The sequence below is a fragment of the Myotis daubentonii genome, chromosome 12 (genome assembly GCF_963259705.1).
Source record: "Myotis daubentonii chromosome 12, mMyoDau2.1, whole genome shotgun sequence".
Taxonomy (NCBI): Eukaryota; Metazoa; Chordata; class Mammalia; order Chiroptera; family Vespertilionidae; genus Myotis; species Myotis daubentonii.
In genome coordinates, this window is record NC_081851.1 from 20074058 (window position 1) to 20094431 (window position 20374).

The 20374-nt window shown below is 49.1% G+C and overlaps 1 protein-coding gene across 1 annotated transcript in view; it reads left to right on the forward strand.

Annotated features, from left to right (window-relative positions):
• Positions 1-20374, forward strand: part of SNRNP200 (small nuclear ribonucleoprotein U5 subunit 200) — a 35453-nt gene that overhangs the window by 8004 nt on the left and 7075 nt on the right. Inside the window, exons 3-33 of the mRNA XM_059659095.1 lie at positions 1419-1590; positions 2541-2733; positions 3495-3550; positions 4664-4762; positions 5561-5713; positions 5816-5915; positions 6079-6215; positions 6653-6736; positions 6827-7000; positions 7284-7421; positions 7635-7790; positions 8338-8508; positions 10317-10510; positions 10729-10852; positions 12224-12373; positions 12599-12709; positions 13083-13214; positions 13373-13561; positions 13855-14052; positions 14451-14603; positions 14715-14795; positions 15054-15137; positions 15936-16042; positions 16373-16491; positions 16766-16920; positions 17020-17209; positions 17371-17544; positions 18635-18795; positions 19105-19332; positions 19891-20082; positions 20168-20346. Coding sequence (XP_059515078.1) covers positions 1419-1590; positions 2541-2733; positions 3495-3550; positions 4664-4762; positions 5561-5713; positions 5816-5915; positions 6079-6215; positions 6653-6736; positions 6827-7000; positions 7284-7421; positions 7635-7790; positions 8338-8508; positions 10317-10510; positions 10729-10852; positions 12224-12373; positions 12599-12709; positions 13083-13214; positions 13373-13561; positions 13855-14052; positions 14451-14603; positions 14715-14795; positions 15054-15137; positions 15936-16042; positions 16373-16491; positions 16766-16920; positions 17020-17209; positions 17371-17544; positions 18635-18795; positions 19105-19332; positions 19891-20082; positions 20168-20346 — 4554 coding nt within the window. The remainder of the gene's footprint in view (positions 1-1418; positions 1591-2540; positions 2734-3494; positions 3551-4663; positions 4763-5560; positions 5714-5815; positions 5916-6078; positions 6216-6652; positions 6737-6826; positions 7001-7283; positions 7422-7634; positions 7791-8337; positions 8509-10316; positions 10511-10728; positions 10853-12223; positions 12374-12598; positions 12710-13082; positions 13215-13372; positions 13562-13854; positions 14053-14450; positions 14604-14714; positions 14796-15053; positions 15138-15935; positions 16043-16372; positions 16492-16765; positions 16921-17019; positions 17210-17370; positions 17545-18634; positions 18796-19104; positions 19333-19890; positions 20083-20167; positions 20347-20374) is intronic.

Genomic DNA, 20374 nt, shown 5'->3' on the forward strand with positions numbered 1-20374 from the left:
AGAGAGAGAGAGAGAGAGAGAGAGAGAGAGAGAGAAGAGAGAGAGAGAAAACAATGTGAGAGAGACACATGGATTGGTTGCCTCCCACATGCACCCTGACTGGGGTTGCGGGGGAGGGAGGGGGAGGCGCAAGAATCAAACCTGCAACTCAGGTATGTGCCCTTGATGGAATCAAACCCGCAACCCTCCAGTGTGCAGGCCCAGGCTCTAACCATTGATCAATGCTGGACAGGGCTTCTTAAAATTTATACAATCCAAGGTATCCCTTCTTTTGGGAACGGCACGCAATATAGAAAATATTCCTAAGTGTTTGTAATGGTGAATGTGAGCTTGTAATAAAACCTTTATTCCACCCAAAGGAGTAACCTTTAGCACAGCATCCCGAGGTACCTCAGGCCAAGAAGGAGCACAGCCAGTAGAAGTCTTGGTGGGTGGTGGGCTGTCTGGCTCCTGCGCCTGTGCCATTGTGGGAGGGGGATCGGCTGGCACTAGGCCCACCATCACTGCCACCGTCAGGAACAGGGCTGCTTGGAGCTTTAGTCACCAATTTACAATCCAAGGGCTGAGGCCATGGCCTTTGCTGGTGCTGACAGGACACTGACCTCCGTATGGGTGGGGTGGAGTTCAACTTGACCTTTTTCTAACGTATGCTTTTTTGGTCCATTGAGAGATTTTAATTTTCTTTCTGATATTTTCAAGACCCTTGCTGTTCCCTTGTCTCAGTAACATTTTTTCTTCCATTACTAACTTCCCACCCCTACTTCCTTCTGCTGTTGCCCATTTCCTACTTTTGTTGTAAAGTTTATAAACTAATATTCAAGCATCCATGGTATAAATGACAGGTTTTTTGTTATTTTTTACTTTTTGGAGGAAATGTTTTAAACTTAAAAACTCATTCATCTCCATCTCACCCCTGATCATCTGTTTTTTCTCCTCCCATGAAGTCTCAAAAATTTGTAGGCTCAGTTTTGATTAAAGTAGTTACGTTTGAAATAAGTTAATGTGTTATTGGTCTTCCACTTTGCAAAATATGACTTCTTTACCCATTCTAATTTGTTGGGACTCAGTGGCAGTAGATTCCTTTGGAGCTACCGTTGCTCTGCTAATTGTATAATGTCATACAAAATGAAAAGAGTTGTGTTTTTTAAATGAATGAGAGGATGTCTCATTGTAACATTCAATGCTTCTAGAGAGAGAATGATAGTGGACTCTCTTTGTGTTAGTTACTGTGTTCCTATAAAGAAGTAACTCCTGCAAGTGACTAAGGCCAAGTGGGGATGACTTACTGAGGTACAGATTCATGCTCTAAGATATTACCTGTGTTCCATGGAGCTGAGGGAGAGGAGTGGGGCCTGATTTAGTCTTGCCTTTGGGAGGGAAGGTTCTGCCTGTTCACCATCACACTGTGTGTCCGTTAGGCGAAGAAAGCGTGACGAGGACCGGCACGACATCAACAAGATGAAGGGGTACACTCTGCTCTCGGAGGGCATCGATGAGATGGTGGGCATCATCTATAAGCCCAAAACCAAAGAAACTCGGGAGACTTACGAAGTGCTGCTCAGCTTCATCCAGGCTGCCCTTGGGGACCAGGTGAGGCAGCCAGAGGGTGAAGTCATGGTTTTGGAGAGGGAGGGAGTCACAGCTGGAAGGAGCCAGAAGAGCCTTGTCTGCAGAACCTTGTCTGTGGGTGTCCTTCTGTGGGCCGTGCCAGTTTGTTGAGACTTTATATGGGATAGCACTTTGCATGTCTTCTGTCTTACAGTCCTCATGTTAGCTCTATGATTAGGTGCTGCTGACACTCGTTTTCAGTTTTATAGAGGAGAGCTGTGAGGCAAAGAATAGTTACATAATTTTCCCAGGTCACAAAGGTTGTATTTGCAGAGCCACAAGGAGAGCCAGGTAGTCAGTGTCCAGAATCTGCTCTTAACCCCTCTGTATGTGTGGTGAGATTCAGGACCTTCATGAGTCTCAGAGAGGCTCTGGTGAGGCGGGTGCTAGAGGAGGTGACAGAATTACCCAAAGTTTGGTGGGCTAGAGGAAGACTAGAGTGCCTCTGCCCGCCTGGAGAAATGTGGCACTAGTGGAAGTCGTGTCCTGCTTCCTAAGACCACCTACCTAATCTTTTTAAAAGGTTATGTTTCCTTCAATTGTGTGACTAGCATTTTTTATTTAAATATATTTTTATTGATTTCAGAGAGGAAGGGAAAGGTGGAGAAAGATTTAAATGTCAATGATGAGAGATAATGATAGATCGGCTGCCTCTTGCACGCCCTCTACTGGGGATCAAGCCCACAACCCGAGCCTGTGCCCTGACTGGGAATTGAACCATGACCTCTTTGTTTATGGTTTGACGCTCAACCACTGAGCCACACTGGCGGGCACCGGTGGCATTTTTTATTAATGGTAATGAAACTGATCAGAATCTCCTATACAGGTTTTAAAGGGGTGTGACTCTTCACATCTGGTTATCACATAAAGCTGGACTGTGGTGTGCAGCATCTCATTGTTCTAAATGTTCTTATTGTTTTTTTTACAACCAGCCACGTGATATTCTTTGTGGGGCAGCTGATGAAGTTCTAGCTGTCCTAAAAAATGAAAAGCTTCGTGACAAGGAAAGGAGAAAGGAGATTGACCTGTTGCTGGGGCAGACAGATGATACCAGATACCATGTGCTGGTGAACTTGGGCAAGAAGATCACAGACTATGGCGGAGACAAGGAAATCCAGAATATGGGTAACCGAGCTTTTTATGTCCTGCTCATATTAACTGATTGCTTGATGACCCCTAAATGTGACCTAGCTCCAGTCATTAAAACACCTGGATGTGTCAGTTCCCATAATCTGTTTGGTGTTTTTGAGGATTTATGATTGATGGATACCAGAATCCCTACAACAGAACCCATTTCTTACTCTGGACCCTTTTATTGTATAGAACACTAGAGGTCTGGTGCACGACATTTGTGCACTGGGAGATGGCGGGGCGGGGGATGAACTCTCACATTCAGGGACCCCTTGGAGGATGTCCACCTGCCGTGGAGGAGGGAGAGGCTCCCAGTACTGCAGCTGGGCTCACCAGGAGCTTGGCTTCTGGCTGAGTGGCACTTCCCCTGTGGGGGCGCACTGACCACCAGGGGGCAGCTCCTGCGTTGAGTGTCTGCTCCCTGGTGGTCAGTGCACATCATAGTGACTGGTCGTTCTGCCGTTTGGTTGATTTGCATATTAGGGTTTTATTATATAGGATGGGGGGAAATTGGGCAGAGCCTGGGGAACTCAAGTGGTTGAGCAAGCAGAGCAGGGTCACATCCAAGGTTGGCTGGTCAGAGGAGGCCTCATTGGTGGCAGTACAGATGGCTCTCTTATGTTGATCCTTAAGTGTCTGTGAGTCCTTAGACCTGAGATCTGTCCTGAGGAGAGGCAAGTCAGGTATTTGGGGAGAAAATGTGCTCTGTAGTGCCTCATTTCATTACCTGTTTCTCTAATCCCTCCTTGTTTCAGATGACAACATTGATGAGACCTATGGTGTGAATGTACAGTTTGAGTCTGATGAGGAGGTGAGCATGAAACAAATGGACCTAGTTTCTTCTTCTTTTTTGAAATTATCCTCTTCAGGTTTTATAAAGCAAATTAAACTTATAAATCAATGCAGTAATGTAAAATAACCTAAGTGCATCAGCAAAAGGAAAGATATACTGAAGGAGTATGCTGCCACATTTTAATCTTATTGTGATAATGTCCCACTGGTCAGTGCTGTGTCCTACTGCCAGTTTCAAAAGATGTACATTTGCCCAAGAGCATGGGCATGTTTTGTATGGTTGTTTTAAGTAACGGTTGCAGCAGCCACTGAGGTTTATGACCTAATCATAATTGCTTGACTGTAATTAAACAGAAACAAGGGGGCTCTTCAAAATCTTTGCAAAGTTGCCCTAAAATTCTCAGTGGTTGAATTTGGCTCATGAAGGGAAAATGCTTGCCTTGGAATATCATATCCTAGGACGGGAAGAAGGGGCAGCACAGAAGAGTCAGAGCACCAAGCTGGGAGTCAGGAGGTCTGAATTTTGGTCCTATATCTTGGGCAGGTCATTTTGCTTCAGTTTCACTACCTATCGACGTGATGGAGTGAAATAGTTGACTGCTAAGCCTCTTCCTGCAGTACAAGTAATAGAATTTCAGAGTTTAAGTAGCAAGGACCTGAAAGAATGCTTTGCTTGTAGAACTCACTCACCTAACATATACTTATTATTAAGTGCCTGCTTTAAACATAATACTGTGCTGAGTCCAGAGTGTAGTGTGAGCTAGTGTGTGAGTAAAGATTGATGAGCAAGCCAAGTGTGGTCTGCACTTCTGGGTCCCAGCATGCTTCTGCAGAGCTCGTCCTGCTAGCTGCTAGCTCTTTTTTACATATACTGATTGTGTGTTTATGAGAGATTGGGGTCCAGTTGGTTGCCTTTGTGGACAAAGCAGAAAAGAGAGTAGACTCACCTTACGAAGCCATGCCACAAGGACTTAGGGTACTTGTGTACTGAGGTTACTCCATTAAATGTACTCTGGATAAGGCTGGACCTGGTCCCAGTTGTGCTAACCAATCTTAAGTGACTCAGGAGAGGTTCTGTGGTGATGTCAAAATCAGCTCCAAATCATGGGTTGGGTTTCCACTCTTTCGACAGGAAGGCGATGAAGATGTGTACGGGGAGGTTCGAGAAGAGGCGTCCGATGATGACATGGAAGGGGATGAGGCTGTGGTGCGCTGCACCCTCTCAGCTAATGTGAGTACAGTCTCTCCTTGCCCACTGCTGCAGGCCAGTCCTTTCCCGTACCAAGGTCCTGTTACATCAGTTACTGAGCTCCCTTTTTATTTAATTGATTTGTTTTTTTAGAGAGAGGAAGGGAGAGGGATAGAGAGATAGAAACATTGATGAGAGAGAAACATCGATCAGCTGCCTCCGACACTCCCCCTACTAGGGATTGAGCCTGCAACCTGGACATGTGCCCCGAGCAGGAATCGAAGGCGACCTCTTGGTTCCTGGTCGATGCTCAACCACTGGGCCACACCAGCCGGGCTTGAGCTCCTTTTTTTTTAAATATATTTTATTGATTTTTTACAGAGAAGGGAGAGGGATAGAGAGTTAGAAACATCGATGAGAGAGATCGATCAGCTGCCTCCTGCACGCCCCCCACTGGGGATGTGCTCGCAACCAAGGTACATGCCCTTGACCGGAATCGAACCTGGGACCCCTCAGTCCGCAGGCCGACGCTCTATCCACTGAGCCAAACCAGTTAGGGCTTGAGCTCCTTTTTTATAGTGTGGGCCGTAATAAACATTTAGTGTCTTTGTTTCCTTATTTGATTTTAGTCAGTTGTCCTCCCTCCCAAGGGCATGTATGGATGAGATATGTTGATGAGTTTGGTGTGTTCCCAAATTCAGGATAGCAGACTTTTCTTTCTACTGGAAAGCTCTCTTTCCAGAGGTGGGCTGTGGGTGGCTAGTAGAGCTGCTTTGCAGGATGATGAGGAAGTAGTTGGGGCAGACAGTCGTGGGAGCTCAGTGCCTGTTACTTGTGCAGCTTGTAGCCTCTGGTGAACTGATGAGTTCTAAGAAGAAGGATTTGCACCCTCGGGACATTGATGCGTTTTGGCTGCAGCGGCAGCTCAGTCGCTTCTATGATGATGCCATTGTATCGCAGAAGAAGGCAGACGAAGTGTTGGAAATCTTAAAGGTATGGCCAAGGTCATATTTTTGCATTTAGTGTATCTTAGGGGATGGACAGTGTATGGAGCAGATGTCTGCGCCTTTAATCCTGGTGTTTCCTTCTCTGCAGACGGCCAGTGATGACCGGGAGTGTGAGAACCAGCTGGTGCTCCTGCTCGGTTTCAATACTTTCGATTTTATTAAAGTGCTGCGGCAGCACAGGATGATGAGTGAGTCACAGTGGCCCTTCTGTAGCGTGTGTGCACGTGTGTCATGAGGCTATTGTTTTCATAGCTTCAGCATGTGTTTCGTTCATTTTCCCTTCTACCCCAAGGTTGAAGGTTGATTTTATTCACTGCCTCTCACCTTCTCTTCTGCTTTTGCTGTTGACAGTTTTATATTGCACCTTGCTGGCCAGTGCACAGAGTGAAGCTGAAAAGGAAAGGATCATGGGAAAGATGGAAGCTGATCCAGAGTTATCTAAGTTCCTCTACCAACTTCACGAGACCGAGAAGGAGGATCTGATCCGGGTAAGGGCTGGGCTGGCTTTTCTGTCTGAGTCCGGGGCTAAAGTGTTTGCTTTGGAAAAGAGACATCAGTTAGAAGATTACAGCATAAAGCTAAATGCGCACTAACTGGGAGATGAAGAAGTAAAGTATTTATCTAAACGTTTTGAGGTTTGTCAGTGGTACAGATTAGAACCGACAAATTCACGTTGGTGTGGTTGGGAGACCAGCACTGCAGGCCCTTTCCTGTTTGTGCATTATGCATTGCTGCTTTAAAGCCGTTTCTTGCTTTCATCATCTGGTGGCCCCGGGGGCAGGTATCTGAACATAAAGGGCTGTCTTTCTCTTTTGGGATTTGCTGGTCTGCACCCGTGAGTCAAGCTCAGCTAAGGAGGAACTGAGAAGGACACGAATCTGGAGTGGTCATGAATCACTGACCTTTTTCTCTTTCCTCACTGCAGGAGGAGCGGTCCCGGAGGGAGCGCGTGCGGCAGTCCCGCATGGACACTGATCTGGAAACCATGGATCTGGACCAGGGCGGGGAGGTCGGTGTTCAGCCCTTTCCAAGTCTGTGGTGGGTGGAAGCTCATTTGCTCGGCCTCCTCACTTTGTATTTCTGCTTTTCCTGCTGTCAGGCATTGGCTCCGAGGCAGGTTCTGGACTTGGAGGACCTGGTTTTTACCCAAGGGAGCCACTTCATGGCCAACAAACGCTGTCAGCTTCCGGATGGGTCCTTCCGGCGCCAGCGCAAAGGCTACGAAGAGGTGCACGTGCCTGCTCTGAAGCCCAAGCCCTTCGGCTCCGAGGAAGTGAGCTCCTTGCTTCTCTCGGTTTTCTCCTCAGCTCACCTCCCTTCCCATTTGGATTTCAGCCCATTGACCCCATGTGGCCTTGTCTCGTAGACAGTTTATTCCGGAAGTGGAAGCTTTTCCATTTTGATTTTGAGCCCAGGGGACAATACTGACCCCTCTGGTCTATCCTTCAGTGGGGAGTGCATAGGGAGCTCGCCCGGAGATGTAGTCCTGGAGACCCCGCGAGAACACGGCCTGCTCAGGTGCTGCCGGTTCAGTAAGAATATCTTCCTTCTTTCAGCAACTGCTTCCGGTGGAGAAGCTGCCCAAGTACGCCCAGGCTGGATTCGAGGGCTTCAAGACGCTGAACCGGATCCAGAGTAAGCTCTACCGGGCCGCCCTGGAGACAGACGAGAACCTGCTACTATGCGCCCCCACTGTAAGTACTGCCTGCTGCCGCTTTCTTGTGGAATGTGGTGTCTATTTTTGGTGGCAAGAGGGTTCATCTCCACCTATACCCCCACCTCTTCATTCTTGGATTGGAGAGATGTGAAACGGTTGAATAAAATTTTTGGACGTGCTCTAGTCTGTTTTGGTGGTAAGTCCACAGGAGTTAGTAAACGGGCCTCCTCATCCCTGGCCTCTGTCTCAGGGCGCCGGGAAGACCAACGTGGCCCTGATGTGCATGCTCCGCGAGATCGGGAAGCACATTAACCCGGACGGCACTATCAACGTGGACAACTTCAAGATCATCTACATCGCCCCGATGCGCTCCCTGGTGCAGGAGATGGTGGGCAGCTTTGGGAAGGTAAGAGTGGGGCTCCTCCAGAAGATTCTGTCTGCAGCGTCCCAGGGCAGGGGGCCTGGTGCGTCACTACTTCCTGTATCAGGGCGTCTCTGCAGTGCCTCAGATGGCGTTTCCACTTCAAAGGTGGTACTTGACCCAAGTACAGAGTGTTTCTGAACCAAGAATGTCCTTGACCTATTCTGGCCTTTACAAGGGTGTGTTGTCTTTCTGTCACCCTCTGCATAGCAGTTTTCTCCAGGTCTCCTGGGCGCTGTTGGAGTAGCTCTGTGGCCCTCATGTGGCTGGGGTTGATAAAGACCTGCTGCTGCTAGACCAGGTCCTGTGATCTGCACGTTTCCATTTCCCCCTTGTGTGCGGAGCTCCCAGAGAGCCTTGGCTTCGTTTGCCCAAGTGTAAACTTGGATTTGTTCTTAGGTCGATCTAATTCACCTGCTGTTTCCCTGTTGGGTTGAACCTCCTGCCAATGCCCTGTGCTCAGACTTCTTAGACAGTTTGGTGCCAAGGCCCCCCGAAAGCATTCTTGCCTGACCTGCTTTTCCTCCACCAGCGCCTGGCCACATATGGCATTACTGTTGCAGAACTGACTGGCGACCACCAGCTGTGCAAGGAGGAGATCAGTGCCACTCAGATCATTGTCTGCACCCCTGAGAAGTGGGACATCATTACCCGCAAGGGTGGGGAGCGTACCTACACCCAGCTTGTGCGGCTCATCATTCTGGTAAGCAGGGGGCACTTGTTGGGGCGCAGAGACTAGTCTGGTCCAGGAACTTGTCTCCAGTCACTGGCCTCTGTAATGACCCCTGTTGTCAGCATTGCTTTTACCATTAAATGACAGTCTGCACTTCAGTGAGAATTTCCCAGTAGGTGCACAGAGATTGCCATATTATTCTTTATATCTTTTTTATGTCTGAAATATTCTGAGAGAGATGTAAACAGGCAAACGAAAAACTAATTGTTTCCTCCCAGAACATCCAAGAACTTTATAAACAAATAGCCCATTTCCAGAGGGAATGAGTGGGGAGTCAGGATGTTATGTTCCATAGAAGCCGAAGCACCCAGGACCAATGCTTGAGTGTGAGTGTAGTTTATGTTGTCTGGGAAAGCAGAAAGGAGAGCTCATGTGATGTTCAGTGATCCAGAGGAGGGCTGGCAAGCTTTGGCTGCTGGGTTTTGTCTGTTGGAACACAGCCTTACCTATTGTTTAGCTACTGTTTAAAGCTGCTTTTGTGCTGCCATGATTGAATTGAATATTTGTAATGGATTGTGGCCCATAAGCCAAAGTATTGACTATCTGGCCCTTTAAGGAAAAGTTTGCCGACTCCTGCTTTGGAGCCTTGCTGTTCAATCTTTTTTTTTTTTTTTTTAAATATATTTTTATTGATTTCTTACAGAGAGGAAGGGAGAGGGATAGAGGGTTAGAGACATCGATGAGAGAGAAACATTGATCAGCTGCCTCCTGCACACCCCCTACTGGGGATGTGCCCGCAACCAATTTACATGCCCTTGACCGGAATTGAACTTGGGACCCTTCAGTCCACAGGCCGACGCTCTATCCACTGAGCCAAACCGGTCAGGACAGCTGTTCAGTCTTAATAGAAATACAGTCCCACCCTAGCTGGTTTGGCTCAGTGGATAGAGCATCGGCCTGTGGACTGAAGGGTCCTGTGTTCGATTCCAGTCAAGGCTATGTGCCTGGGTTGCTGACTCAATCCCCAGTGGGGAGTGTTCAGGAGGCAGCTAGTCATTGATGTTTCTGTCTCTCTTTCCCTCTCCCTTTCTCTCTGAAGTAAATAAAAAAAATTAAAAAAAAAAAAAAAAAACTGCCCTGGTAGGGGGGTAAGAGATCAACTAAAGGACTTGTATGCATGCATATAAGCATAACCAATGGACATAAGACACTGGGTGATAGGGGAGGCTAGGGGACTGTCTAGGGCGGGGGGATAAAATGGATACATATGTAATACCCTTTGTAATACTTTAAGCAATAAAAAAAAAACAAACAAACAAACAAAAAACAAACAAACAAAAAAAAAAACTGCCCTATCCCACAGTTACTGAAATGCAGTACGATTTTAATAAGGTCCCCTGCTGGTTTGTGTCCAACCCGAAATTTAAGAAGCTCTGCCCTGTGATCCACCATTTGATGCACAATATCTTTTGTTCTTGGTGAGGGTGAAATCTCACCAGAGGTGAAGTCTTACTTGATATAAATGTGGTTTGATCAGAAGCTTCATTTGCAGTAAAGAAATACACCTTTGAGTGAAGTTATGAACTTTACCTGAAGTATCAGATTTCCTTGCGGTAAAGCGTCGTTTCACTGAACGGTAGCAAAGTAGCTCATGGGAGAGTGTGTTATTTCTGGGGGTGTTTCATGGTGGATTTTGTCTCATCACTGGTTTATCCAGCTTGAGATCCCCTTTCTTGTCTGTATTTGGCATACTAGGTGTGTGCCTACAAAATGCGACTGCTCTCAGGAAAGGGCTCCATTTCTCTAGTCCTAGAGGCGATTTCTCTCTCCTTTCTCAGGATGAGATCCACCTCCTCCATGATGACAGAGGTCCTGTCTTGGAAGCTTTGGTGGCCAGGGCCATCCGAAACATTGAGATGACCCAAGAGGAAGTCAGACTCATTGGGCTGAGCGCCACCCTCCCCAACTACGAAGACGTGGCCACATTTCTGCGTGTTGATCCTGCCAAGGGCCTCTTCTACTTTGACAATAGGTATGAGAAGAGGTGGGGGAAGTTTAGCCAGGTGACATTCCTGTTGTATGTTCCCTTTGCCAAGGAGCTCTGTTGGATTAGGTTTAGGAAGGGCCTTTGGATTTTGATGTGGTGTAGCCTGAAAAAGAGGACTGGTGCTCCTGGGCAGTCAAGAGGACCATTTATTTTCTCAATATTTTGTGCCCAAAGCCTCATTTGTCTAACTGTTGAACTTGTAGCTTCCGCCCGGTGCCTCTGGAACAGACCTACGTAGGCATCACAGAGAAAAAGGCTATCAAGCGTTTCCAGATCATGAATGAAATAGTCTATGAGAAGATCATGGAACATGCGGGGAAAAATCAGGTCTGTGTGTGGTTTCTTATCATTTTTTGAATTCTGTTCTTTCAAATTCTGGATTTACTGATAATTAGACAAGGTTGACAAAGATAAAGAGAGAAGACATAACACAAATCACCAATATCAGAAATGAAATGGGATATTACACAAGCTGTTGCCATTGAAAGCAAATAAAGGAATACTCTGAGCACATTTGCACATAAATTTGACAACCTGGAAGAAATGCTCAATTTTTTCCAAAACTACCAACTGCCAATACCTGTGCTCAAACTTTTCAGACAGTTTGGTGCCAAGATGATATAACTTAGATGACACAGGTAATATGACTCGTACTATGAGCCATTAACGAAATTGAATTAGTAGTTTAAAATCTCCCAGAAAAGAAGTCCCCACGTGTAGATAATCAGTCTGTCTCTCTGCATGACCCAGGGTCCTTCCGAAACAGATCTGGGCGGCTTATACTAAAAGTGTAACAGTAAAAATGAAGGTGAAAGTCAGTAGTGGAGGGAGCATTTTACTAGAAAGTAGGATGTAATTTTTTTTTTTTAATATATTTTATTGATTTTTCACAGAGAGGAAGGGAGAGAGATAGAAAGTTAGAAACATCGATGAGAGAGAAACATCGATCAGCTGCCTCCTGCACATCTCTCACTGGGGATATGCCCGCAACCCAGGCACATGCCCTTGACCGGAATCGAACCTGGGACCTTTCAGTCCGCAGGCCGACGCTCTATCCACTGAGCCAAACCGGTTTCGGCAGGATGTAATTTTTTAATTGCAAACTGACTTTAGGCATGTTAACGAAGACTAAAAACTAAGGAAAAGTAACAGGTTATGTATTTGTCTTTGATAAAAAGCATTGCATTTAGGCGAGGAGATGAATTTAGTGAAGAGGCAAATCTTTTCTTGGCACTAAATACTTGGAGGACTGTATTTCCTACAAAATGGTGCTTGTGTCATCCTGACCGTTAAAGAAATTGAATTTGTAATGTGTTTGTATAAAGGGTAGTGCCTGTCATGTCATGAATAGTTTAGCTGTTACTTTGCAGACACATGCTTCAAGTGGCTTTGAATCTTACCATGTGCCTGCACACAAATTCTTACTTGAGATTCCTGAGTGTGTGTTCTCACTGTGTGTAAACTTGCTGTTAACGATGTTGCTTGCAGTTAGTTAGGTTTCCTAGCGCAGGACTCCCACTGGACGGGGTGGTTCATTCTCTTAGGGTCTTACAGCCATGATGAGGCTTCTGAGCCAGCACATTCCTGCCGTGGCTCCTCCTCAGGCCCGCGGCTTCGCTTAGGCCACTGCAGCCTCTGCGTCTTGCTGCTGGTGCTGTGTGCTGTGTCTTGACTGTGACAAACCTGGTTTCTGCTTAGGTGCTGGTGTTTGTCCACTCCCGGAAGGAGACTGGGAAGACGGCCAGGGCCATTCGGGACATGTGCCTAGAGAAGGACACTCTGGGTCTGTTTCTGAGAGAGGGCTCCGCCTCCACAGAAGTTCTTCGGACGGAGGCAGAGCAGTGCAAGGTGAGGAGAGACAGGCCGGTTTCCCCTCCCTCCCTGGAACTGGCTCAGTCGAGGTGTCCAGACAGTCCCTCCGGGCTGCACCCGGGTGCTGCTGTGTTGGGTTGCTTGTCTGCGTGTGGTTGTGTGGTATAGGTTAGGCAAGGGGATCGTGGGAGGAGATTTATTCCTCCTTGGGAGAGCCCCCAGCGAGGCTCTTCTCACCGCCTGTTTTCCTCTGTTCCTCAGAACCTGGAGCTGAAGGATCTGCTGCCCTATGGCTTTGCTATTCATCATGCGGGCATGACCAGAGTGGACAGGACACTCGTAGAGGACCTTTTTGCTGATAAACACATTCAGGTGAGGGTGGCTGAAGCACAGACTTCAGAGACCCAAAATGTCAAAGTTTGTGCCATACACTTGCACCTGTTTTTCGTTGTTTCTGGCAGGGCCTTCCTTGTTCACTCCCTGTCTTGGAGCCTGAGTATTTAATTGTCTAGTAACCCTAAGTTGATTACTGTAGGTCTATACTTCTGCCTCTTAGGTTTTTTTAGAAACTTGAGAGGTTGGGTATTGACTAGATGAGGTGCCAAGGACTCCTTCCTCTTTATTCCGGCCACACACTGACAAGGATGGGACCCTCCTCAGTCCTGCTAGAAGCTCTGGGGCTGGTTGCCTAGAGAAGTTGGCAATATTGACCTCTGTTTTCCTTATTACCTTGCTTTATCTATAGGTTTTAGTTTCCACAGCAACTCTGGCTTGGGGTGTGAATCTCCCCGCACATACAGTCATCATCAAAGGTACCCAGGTGTATAGTCCAGAGAAGGGGCGCTGGACAGAGCTGGGAGCACTGGACATTCTGCAGGTACAGGTCCTTTGTGTGTATTCTGGGTTGGAAGGGGAACCTTGTAGATAGAATGTAAGTATGCTGAAAATATGGCAGATGGGAGGTGAGGAGAAGCCTGGAATCCCTTCCAGCATCCCTGTGGCCACAGCCCTCTTGGTTTGCTGTCTCTGCCCTAGATGCTGGGACGAGCCGGAAGACCCCAGTATGACACCAAGGGCGAAGGCATCCTCATCACATCGCATGGGGAGCTTCAGTACTACCTGTCCCTCCTCAACCAGCAGCTTCCTATTGAGAGCCAGATGGTGTCAAAGCTGCCTGACATGCTCAACGCGGAAATCGTGCTGGGAAATGTCCAGAATGCAAAGGTAGGGAGGGCGCTGCCCTTGGCGCCTCTTGCCTTTTCCAGAGAGGCCAGGGCACCAGGAGTGGATGGTCTCTGTGGTGCTGCGGGCTGACATTTTCACTTGTTTTAAGATATTAGAGAAAAAAAAAGATACTAGAAAGGACCCTCCTTTTCATGATGAAATATTATGAACCCTCAGAAGACATGTAATAAGATAAACATTCTTGTAGTTGGGAGTTAGTTTCTAACAATCCATGGGAGCTTTTTATTTGGATACCAGTCCTCCATGCTGAGACCCACGGCTGTCTCTCATAGGATGCAGTGAACTGGCTGGGCTATGCCTACCTGTATATCCGAATGCTCCGGTCCCCAACCCTCTATGGCATCTCTCATGACGACCTCAAGGGAGACCCCCTGCTGGACCAGCGCCGGCTGGACCTGGTGCATACTGCTGCCTTGATGCTGGATAAGAACAACCTGGTCAAGTATGATAAGAAGACAGGCAACTTCCAGGTGAGGGCTGAGGGGTGGAGGTGGAGGCTCGGCAAAAGTCATCATCCCAGGACACCTGTTCAGGCCACTCTTAATTTGAGCACTGGCTCATGCTCATTGCTCGGAACAGTAGAAAGCAGGTGAGGTTGCACTATGCACTGTGCTGATTGAGCCTAGGAACTCCTAAAATGGTACAGTCAAGCCTGTCAGCGCCTCTTTTCTGTAACTTGCGTGGCGGTGGCTAATTTATCTGTCTTTTCTGTGTGGGTATCAGTTCACTATAGGGCAGATTTTTGTGCCATCTTTCTTCATGTGCTTGGGCCAGGGACTTGTATTGTGATGTGTTCACCCAGTGGGCACCTGTTGTTTGCAATGAGAGGTTGCAGCTCAGCATTGGATTGAGTCTTCCTCCTTCATAGGTGACAGAACTGGGCCGTATAGCCAGCCACTACTACATCACCAACGACACAGTGCAGACCTACAACCAGCTGCTGAAGCCCACTCTGAGCGAGATTGAGCTCTTCCGAGTCTTCTCGTTATCCTCAGAGTTCAAGAACATCACTGTGAGAGAGGTGCGGCCACGGCACGGTGGGACGGGTACCTGGTACTCACCGCCAGATCACTGCGTGGGTTCTCTCCTCTGCCACCTGGCTTTCCCTTGACCTGCTTCCTTCCCGTGGCAGGAGGAGAAGCTGGAACTGCAGAAGCTGCTGGAGAGGGTGCCCATTCCCGTAAAGGAGAGCATTGAGGAACCCAGCGCAAAGGTAAGCCCAGCACCTTTCTTAGGTGAGGGTTTCAGGTGGTTTCAGAATTTCCTGAAAGATGGGGGTTGTGCTTGGCTAGCCTGCTTGGTTCTCCCAGCAGACTTCCCACGTGCTCTTTTCATATGGAGCAAGTTACTTAATGTCTAAGCCAAGAGCTGTAGAACATCTTACCTGGCATGGATGCCCAGAGCAGAATGTGATCTGTTTCCTTGGACTATCCAATAATTGGCTGCCTTCTGGCTGACCTTGCTTTTTCAGATCAACGTGCTTCTCCAAGCCTTCATCTCACAGCTGAAACTGGAGGGCTTTGCACTGATGGCTGACATGGTGTATGTCACACAGGTGAGGGCGGACTTGTACCGCTGGGAGAGGGGGCTGAACAGTTCGCTCCCATGTGCTGTGTGCGTTGTGGAGAACGTGGGCTAAACACATGAGGGAGGGATTGCTGGGGTTGCCCTGGCTGGCTCATTGGTTCACGCGTGTGTGATACAGCTGCTCTGTCTCTCTGCTCTTGGGCGTGCAGGAAGGTAAGGCCTCGAGAGAGAGTGGTGAGGCCTCCATAGAGAGCCACACACGGCAGCGGCTTCCCTAGAGAGGACTTCCCTCTGTGGCCACTGCCCAGAATTGATGAAAAGCTTTAGTAACTACTCTTTGTTAAATGTTACTTCTGAGAGCAAGTCACTAGCATCTTACTCTTGCTGGAGCCCTAAATGCTAAATGGGCTCAAAGCTTTAAAATCACTGTGAGCTTTAGGTCAAAATGTGTGGTGAGCTCACGCTGCCTTTTCTAATTAGTCTGTGTTTAGCAAGCACCTACTGTATAGAGGGGAAAAGAGTAGTTACAGAGGGACTTTGTTGGTTTTGGATTTTTTATTGATTTTTAGAAAGGGAAGAGAAAAACATAGATAGTAGAATGAAACATCAATAGGCTGTCTCTTGTACTACCCCTACTGGGGATAGAGCCATGTGCCGCGAACAGGAATTGAACCAATAACCTTCAGTACACCTGGTGACACCCAGCCAATGGGCCACACCAGTCAGGGTGAGGGACTTTGTTTTTGAGTTGGTGGGGCTGATTGCATCAGAGTGAGGCAGTTAAACTGCAGAGTAGGGACAGAGGGAATGCTTCGTCTTTCTCCAGTCGGCGGGCCGGTTGATGCGGGCCATCTTTGAAATTGTCCTGAACCGCGGTTGGGCACAGCTTACAGACAAGACCCTGAATCTCTGCAAGATGATCGATAAACGCATGTAAGGACTCGGGGTGCTCGCAGCTGGTCCCATGTTGGGCTCCCCAGGCTGAGAGTGGTGGGAGTTCACATGACCTCTGGTCCTGAAGCACGAAATGGGACATTCCCCTGGGGAAGTTGAGAAGAGAGAAGACCTTGAGGGGTGGAGCCTGGGAGTGGGCACAGGGTGGTGGTGAGGGTTGGCTCTCCGGTCCCACAACTGGCACGGTTTCTAATGTGTTTAACAGCTGTGTCTTGTGTGGTCACAGCTAAACTATCGGGAGCCACGATGAGGGCAGTTTGTTACAGGCCCTGCACAAGGGGTTAAATAGTTTGTTTCCTTCCTGGGTAGGTGGCAGTCCATGTGTCCGCTGCGTCAGTTCCGCAAACTCCCTGAGGAAGTAGTGAAGAAGATTGAGAAGAAAAACTTCCCCTTTGAGCGTCTGTATGACCTGAATCATAATGAGATAGGTGTGTGGGAAACTGTCACCTGCCTGGTTTACAGCCCAGATGTCTTTCTAAGCCTTCATGCTTTCCAGGTCCTGGGCCTTGTGCCTAATGTCCCGGTCACCTCTCGTGGCCCATTCAAGCACTGGGCCCGCCCCTGGTCTTGGCCTTTGACTCCTTTGGGCTCCACTGAGAGTGAAGGGAACAGCCTGCCACACTGGAGGAGAATCTGCTCCTTCCTGGTGGCCCATGTTTGGTGGGCCGGGCTGTAGCCCCTGTGCCCTCTGTGTCCTCACAGGGGAGCTCATCCGCATGCCGAAGATGGGCAAGACCATCCACAAGTACGTCCACCTGTTCCCCAAGTTGGAGCTGTCGGTGCACCTGCAGCCCATCACGCGCTCCACCCTGAAGGTGGAGCTGACCATCACGCCGGACTTCCAGTGGGATGAAAAGGTAAGCTCTCGCTTGGCGGAGGGACTGGCTTCAGCGTGATCTGAGGAGAGCTGGCTTGGAGGTGCTGCTCACGCTCCATCTGCTTGTGCATGTCTTCAGGTCCATGGTTCGTCCGAGGCATTCTGGATTCTGGTGGAGGATGTGGACAGTGAGGTGATACTGCACCATGAGTATTTTCTACTCAAGGCCAAGTATGCCCAGGATGAGCACCTCATTACGTTCTTTGTGCCTGTCTTTGAACCACTGCCCCCTCAGTACTTCATCCGCGTGGTGTCTGACCGCTGGCTCTGTGAGTGTCTCCTCTGCACAGCCCCCTAGGGACAGGCCCTTCCAGGCGATTGTAGGAATGAGCTGGTTGGGGGAGAGCACATGCTGCCTGGGGTTCCAGGGTGCCCAGAGGGGATCTGGAGCCGTTAGGTGAAGAGGACTGCCTGCTTTTTCTCCTGGCAGCTTGTGAGACCCAGCTTCCGGTCTCCTTCCGACACCTGATCCTGCCAGAGAAATACCCACCTCCCACTGAACTTCTGGACCTGCAGCCCTTGCCCGTGTCTGCCTTGAGAAATAGCGCCTTCGAGAGCCTTTACCAAGATAAATTTCCTTTCTTCAACCCCATCCAGACCCAAGGTAGGTGTGTTGGTTCCCCTAGAGGCCTATCAAGGCCACCGAGAGAGATGTTACCTGGGCCAGAAGGGCAGTGTGCTCAGGTCTTGGCTGGCGTGGCAGCCCATCAGTGCCGGCTGAAGGAGCACGCTTGTCTCCACCCCCCCCCCCCCCCCCCCGAATCCTTGATGGTTAGGTTTGCTTTGCTGCTTTGCGCGTCTCACTGAGGAGGGTGGTGGGGCAGGGTCTCATTAGTCATGGTGCATTGTCATTTCTTAAGCTCAGGGGACTGCCTGCCCCTGACACTCAAGTATTGGCCGTTGTCCAGTGTTGACTGAGGCCTCCCCCTTATCATTTTGTGCACCAGGCATCTACAGAACATTTTTATTCCTCCCACTAACACTATGAGGGATTTGCTATGTGAGATATTACTGTCAGTGTCCTATTCTGAGGCAGAGAGCTGCCCAGTTGAATGAGCTAATAAACAGGACTTGGATGCCCACCCAGTCTCGATGCTAGGGTTTGGCTGTTTCCTTCTTTCCACGTTAGACTGTTTTTAGGAGACGTGGAGCACCAGAGGTAGAGAAAGGTAGCCAGGGCCCTTTTGCTCTGCGTCTGGGCTCTGAGAAGACCAGAGACTTTAAGGCAGAGACTCTGCCTGCTTTGCTTCTGCTTTTGTCCTGCAAGTCTCCCTGGGACCAGAACTCTTTTTACTTTTTAAATTTTTACTGATTTCAGAGAGGAAGGGAGAGGGAGAGAGAGATAGAAACATCAATAATGAGAGAGAATCATTGATCAGCTGCCTCCTGCATGCCCCACTCACGGATGGAGCCTGCTACTCGGGCATGTGTCCTGACCGGGAATCGAATGGAGACTTCCTGATTCATGGGTCGATGCTCAACCACTGAGCCACACTGGCTGGGCATGGGACTGGAACTCTTGATCTTGACCCCCGCCCCTTCCTTCTGTGTGGGAGGGAGACCCATGAGGGGACTGACAGGCAGCCCGACTGTGGGGAGGGGCTGCATCCTGTCGCCCCTCAGTGCTCCTGCCGACTCTATGATGAGTGCTCTGCATCTCCTGGGTTTCACAGTGCTGCTCTGTTGGTTTGCAGTGTTTAACACAGTGTACAACAGTGATGACAACGTGTTTGTGGGAGCACCCACTGGCAGCGGGAAGACCATCTGTGCGGAGTTCGCCATCCTGCGCATGCTGCTGCAGAGCTCGGAGGGGCGCTGTGTCTACATCACCCCCATGGAGGCGCTGGCAGAGCAGGTAAGCAATGGGCCGCCACCTCCATGCTTTCCCAGAGGCTGTCTCCATCTGTGACAGGTCAAGCTTCTTTAAGGCCTGAAATCTGTAGGGTTATTTGGGGCAGGACCATTTGCTTTTTGTTGGTCATTTCTTTCAGTCTGAACTGAAGAGCAGCGTCCCATTGCTTAAAAGTTGGTGTGGGTTGTAAAGTAGCTTAGGAGCTACAGAGCAACACGTCTCTCCCTTTGGCTCCTCAGTTTTTTCTCATAATAAAGGAACTGTTGCCCGGCCGGGCCTCACACTCTCTGGCCCCCTCTTCCTGCCTGCCAGGTGTACATGGACTGGTACGAGAAGTTCCAGGACCGGCTCAGCAAGAAGGTGGTGCTTCTGACGGGCGAGACCAGCACAGACCTCAAGCTTCTGGGCAAAGGCAACATCATCATCAGTACCCCTGAGAAGTGGGACATCCTCTCTCGGCGCTGGAAGCAGCGCAAGAACGTCCAGAACATCAACCTCTTCGTGGTGGACGAGGTCCACCTCATCGGGGGCGAGAATGGGGTATGGCCTGACCTTGCAGCACAGAGGGGGCTGCCACTGGCCAAATGGCCTTGGCATTGGGCCTCATGTTTGAATCTGAGGTCAGGGACTAGGACTTTTCCCAGAAGGACTCTTCTTGTCACCTTATTTCAAAGGAATGGTGTGAACTTCTTGTGGCAATCTTAGTGGAGATTAGCTGCTGTGGAAGAGGTGGGAGCCCTAACCAGAGGAGGAACTAGGCCAGTGATGACGAACCTTTGAGCTCGGCGTGTCAGCATTTTGAAAAACCCTAACTTAACTCTGGTGCCGTGTCACATATAGAAATTTTTTGATATTTGCAACCATAGTAAAACAAAGATTTATATTTTTGATATGTATTTTGTATATTTAAATGCCATTTAACACAGAAAAATCAACCAAAAAAATGAGTTCGCATGTCACCTCTGACACGTGTCATAGGTTCGCCATCACTGAACTAAGACATCATTTTGAGGGCAGTGGGCTGTGCATTAAGGGTAACTCAGGGCTGAGGGTGGCACCTGGGCCTGTGGCGACTCCTCCCTCTGTCCTCTCTCCCAGCCTGTTTTGGAAGTGATCTGCTCCCGGATGCGCTATATCTCCTCCCAGATTGAGCGGCCCATTCGCATTGTGGCACTTAGCTCCTCGCTCTCAAATGCTAAGGATGTGGCCCACTGGCTGGGGTGCAGTGCCACGTCCACTTTCAACTTCCACCCGAATGTGCGCCCTGTGCCCTTGGAGCTGCACATCCAGGTAGGACCCGCTCTTCCTGTTCCTCGTGGCCTCCTGTGCAGAGTACCAGGTCTTGTAACCTCTGTCTCTTTTCCTTGGTCCCCAGGGCTTTAACATCAGCCACACACAGACTCGCCTGCTGTCCATGGCCAAGCCCGTGTACCATGCAATCACCAAGCACTCGCCCAAGAAGCCTGTCATCGTTTTTGTGCCGTCCCGCAAGCAGACCCGCCTCACTGCAATCGACATCCTCAGCACATGTGCAGCGGACATCCAGCGGCAGAGGTGGGCAGGACTGGGCTCTGTCCACTTC